Consider the following 3,772-nt stretch of genomic DNA (forward strand, 5'->3'; position numbering starts at 1 on the left):
TTGTTTCACGGAGTGACTGAGACGAAGGTTTGGCATCACCAAGGCAAGGTTTTATCTTCTTGGAATAGCTGGGGTGCGAACCAGTGTTTTCTGGTTGCACGCCAATGCTCTACTGAGCTAATCGGGAAGGGCCCGTCTATTATAGCTCTTCTTAGTTAGCTTAATTAGGACAGCACTAGACTCACGATCAAAGGACAACGTGGTGTACATACTAATACACCAGACAAGAACCATGGTCCGAACAATGACTCCATTCATGATACGCAGGTTTCTGTTTGCAAATTACGTTTACCTCTGTGTTCCAGAAACAGTGAGGAGGAAGGCATGTCGCGATCTTGCATTGCTTCTTTCATCATAGTGCAGACATCATGAATGATTCGGTACTGATTGACAAAAGGAATCTGTATTTCAAACACACACTCGCACAGTTTCATAACACCAACACGAGACAGACATGATCATGAAATAAATAGCGTAAGAACGGACAATGCATATTCCATACCCCAATGCATACGCATCGCGTTAATTATCAGTCCTCATGGAATGGCGCGTGACATCAGAGGACGGCTTAAGCAGTCATAAAAGCGGCCCTAGTTGTAGCGAGGCCTGTAACCGACAATGACGCGCTCATACTGGGGCTCGTAAGCAGTACGGACCTCCTCCTCCTCCTCCTCCTCCTCCTCTTCCTCTACAGCAGGAGCCTCGTAGGTCTCCTCGTCATCGTCGTCATCGGACACCTCGGGGGTCGGGTACTCGGTGGGCACGGGGGTGGGCAAGTGGTCGCCCTGCGGCTGGAAGCCGCCCTCGCCGGCCGAGTACAGCACGGTGTAGGTGACGCCGTCGGGGGCCACGTAGCTGAACTGGCCGCTCATGCTGTAGCTGTCATCATCCTCCGTCTGGCCAGACTCCGACACCGAGATGCCGTTTTCGGTCTCGAAACTGAAATAGTTTTGGCGGTGCTCTTAGCCTAGATGCATGACGTTTGAATCTGACAATGGCTCTGAGAGCTCGCCTCGCGTTTAAAATCTGACACGCAAATACCAGTGAGCCGCAAACGCATCCGCTCTTGCGAGGAAATGTAACATGTGTCGTCATATGTGTTCGCTTACGTATGCCACTGTGCCGCTTTGGATAATTATATTTCACAAACATGAGTGCAATTTTATTGGGACTCTTCGTGAGGTTGTTGAATATTAGGTGAAAGGTATGTCAAAATGTATGACGTTATGTGCCACTGCCCATCCATCTACTACCTGCCGGCTGCCACTTAATGTAAATATTTGAACAATGCTTGCCAGCCCTTGTACATTGTGAATCCAAAGGGAACCTACACCTTGTGCACTTACGACTGCTGATAGGAGTGATCGTCGTGGTGGTCGATGTTCTGTCTGAGGATCTCGATGATGTCACGCTCGTAGGAGAGGTCAGACGGAGCAGCGACAGCCACGGCCAGGACGGCGGCGAAAATGAACTGAAAAAACAGGCAAATAATGCTGGCAAGCGTTCAAGCAATTCAAGACTCTACGCATACCTGAATATAGCATTGTATACTTAAATCACGCCAAGGTGGTGAATGCCGCAGCCTGCAGTTAGTCAGTGACTGGAAAATGTGCCCGCTGCTTGTTTGGTAATGTTTTTTTTCCAAAAAGGAGACGTCTAAAGAGATTGCCACACCTAATCAGTTTCCCATTTTCGTCTCACTAGGATGTTCAGAAAATTCTGACAACGAAGAACAAATCGTAACAAACCTTGGGCAGCAGAAATATTACATTTGTGTGTTGACAAGGCCGCTATGAGGGCCACAACACTACTGACTGAATGTACCGTAGCCGGGTACTCCACTTTGCATGGGCCATGCACAGCACATGGCTTTACAAAATTGCTTTAACGTTCAAAGCAGCCTGTTGGCAGAAAGGAACATTTAAACTACGTTATGCGAATCTGCCAATGCTTTCTACGCATTAAACCCAAATGCGGGTTTTTCGGTAGCTCCAGTGCTAAATCTTTCTTGGTTGTACTCAACATGACAGCATAAGTGAACTAAAAAATGTTTTAAGACTCAGCTGCGCGTTACTCTAAGATTTCCACGGGTTAAGAAGCGGCACGCTTCTAGGCACGTATTTGTGCCACCTTGCTTAATATGTAAGCACTCTGTAATGAGAAAATCACCAGACAGCTCCAATGGTACTGCATTTGGTTGGAAACACCGCGGCCGCCCACTCACCAGCTTCATGTTGTCCTGTGGTCTGTTAGCGTCCAGACATCAGCGAGCAATGATCTGATGCCTTGTCGGTCGGGAGCGGAGCGTTTTATACCAGCCCGTGGTGTGAGGACCAGGGGACAGGAGCACCGGTGAGGTCAGGGGTGACCGGGGACATCGCGAGAGCGTGGTGCCAGCTCAGGCCGACAGCCGAACCCAGTTTACCCACTGGAGCGGGCCTGCTGGTTCGAGGCGTGTCGTAATCCCACCTCTCTGGGAGTGCGCAATTTCGGAGTATGTCTTGGTAATTGGGTTATACTGGTCTGAGGCTTGGAAGGCGTGGATAAAAAACATGGGGCGTGGGCGCTATCTTTTATTGGTCAACGTCGGCGATTGGTATCATGTACAACGGGACTGGTTCGAGCATAGTGAACGTAGTATACGCTATGAGCGCTTAGGAAACAAACCTAACCTTACATTTCGGTAATTCACCTCCAAATATACAGATGTGTAAAATGGTCTTTTACACCAAAAACCGTGTCACGGCATTCGTGCTACGGCAAAAATCTCCTACGGACAGGAGTGCTACGACATCAGTCATGCGCCACAGAACTTCTACCGGAAAACCGTATACATACTTTACTTCTACGCGACATTACTTCTGCTGCAACGACTCAAACATGACATATGTGATACACGACCAAATTCATGCTTCCAATTTATACACGACGTTATGTCTACTGCAAAAACTTTTAGCCTCTATTTATGCGCGACATTACTTCTGCTGCAAAGACTCGTACACGACATGAGTGTCACACAACATGGCTTATGCTACAAAAACTTATACTTGTCATTACTTATGCAGCAAAGACCTATATGGCCTTCATTTTTACGCGATATTGCTTCTTCTGCAAAAAAATCCATACACGGCATGAATACCACACGATAAAATTATGCTGTAAGAACATATACCAGTCACTACTTCGACGGCAAAGACTTGACCACAAGTCTTCGCTGTAGCACTAAAGTCGCGCAAAAATCTTTGCAGCAGAAGTAAAGTGGTGTATAAGCAATGGCTGTAAAGTTGTTGTAGCAGAGGCAATGACGGATATGAGTTTTTGCAATAAAAGTAAAGTTTTGTGTAAGTAATGGTTGTATATGTCTTGCAATGGGAGCAACGACTAGCGTAAATTTTATAATCATAAGTTTTGCCGTGTAGCACTTATGTGCATAAGTTTTTGCAGTAGAAGAAATGCTGTGTTCAGGTAATGAGCGTTGAGCGTTTGCAGCAGAAGTAATGACGAGCCTAAGTTATTGTAGCATCAGTTTTGTCGCGTAGCGCTTATGTCGCGTATAAGTATTGGGAGTAGAACTTATTTAGTAGCATGTCTATCGCTGTGAGTTTTTCACAGCGATCTTGTCGGTAGTTTTTGTTGCAGCACTCAAGTCGCGGAACCTCCAAATACACAGCTCGTTGCATTGCACGAGTATTGTCAACTACAAGGCTGTCAGGTGCCGATAGCAGCCTGATAGTACTCTATGCTTCCGCACACTCCAACATTATACCGGATG

At 46.8% G+C, this 3,772-nt stretch overlaps 1 protein-coding gene across 1 annotated transcript; it reads right to left on the reverse strand.

Annotated features, from left to right (window-relative positions):
* Nucleotides 1–590: 590 nt before the first annotated feature.
* On the reverse strand, nucleotides 591–2,274 carry LOC119097492 (flexible cuticle protein 12). Its single transcript, XM_037220521.1, has 4 exons — nucleotides 2,225–2,274; nucleotides 1,347–1,471; nucleotides 791–939; nucleotides 591–688 (listed from the first exon to the last, which is right to left on the reverse strand). The coding sequence occupies exons 1-4, from the start codon at nucleotides 2,231–2,233 to the stop codon at nucleotides 591–593; spliced, it is 381 nt and encodes a 126-aa protein (XP_037076416.1). The 5' UTR covers nucleotides 2,234–2,274.
* Between the last annotated feature and the right edge of the window lie 1,498 nt (nucleotides 2,275–3,772).

Source organism: Pollicipes pollicipes, unplaced genomic scaffold (assembly GCF_011947565.3).
Source record: "Pollicipes pollicipes isolate AB1234 unplaced genomic scaffold, Ppol_2.1 Scaffold_4295;HRSCAF=5057_pilon_pilon_pilon, whole genome shotgun sequence".
Taxonomy (NCBI): domain Eukaryota; kingdom Metazoa; phylum Arthropoda; class Thecostraca; order Pollicipedomorpha; family Pollicipedidae; genus Pollicipes; species Pollicipes pollicipes.

What these genes read in the sequence shown, in the direction of transcription:
- LOC119097492 (XM_037220521.1), bottom strand. An exon ending in GATCACTCCTATCAGCAGTC is followed by an intron (nt 940 to 1,346) that starts GTAAGTGCACAA and finishes AAACTATTTCAG; the next exon opens with TTTCGAGACCGAAAACGGCA. An exon ending in CGGCGAGGGCGGCTTCCAGC is followed by an intron (nt 689 to 790) that starts CGCAGGGCGACC and finishes CTCCTGCTGTAG; the next exon opens with AGGAAGAGGAGGAGGAGGAG.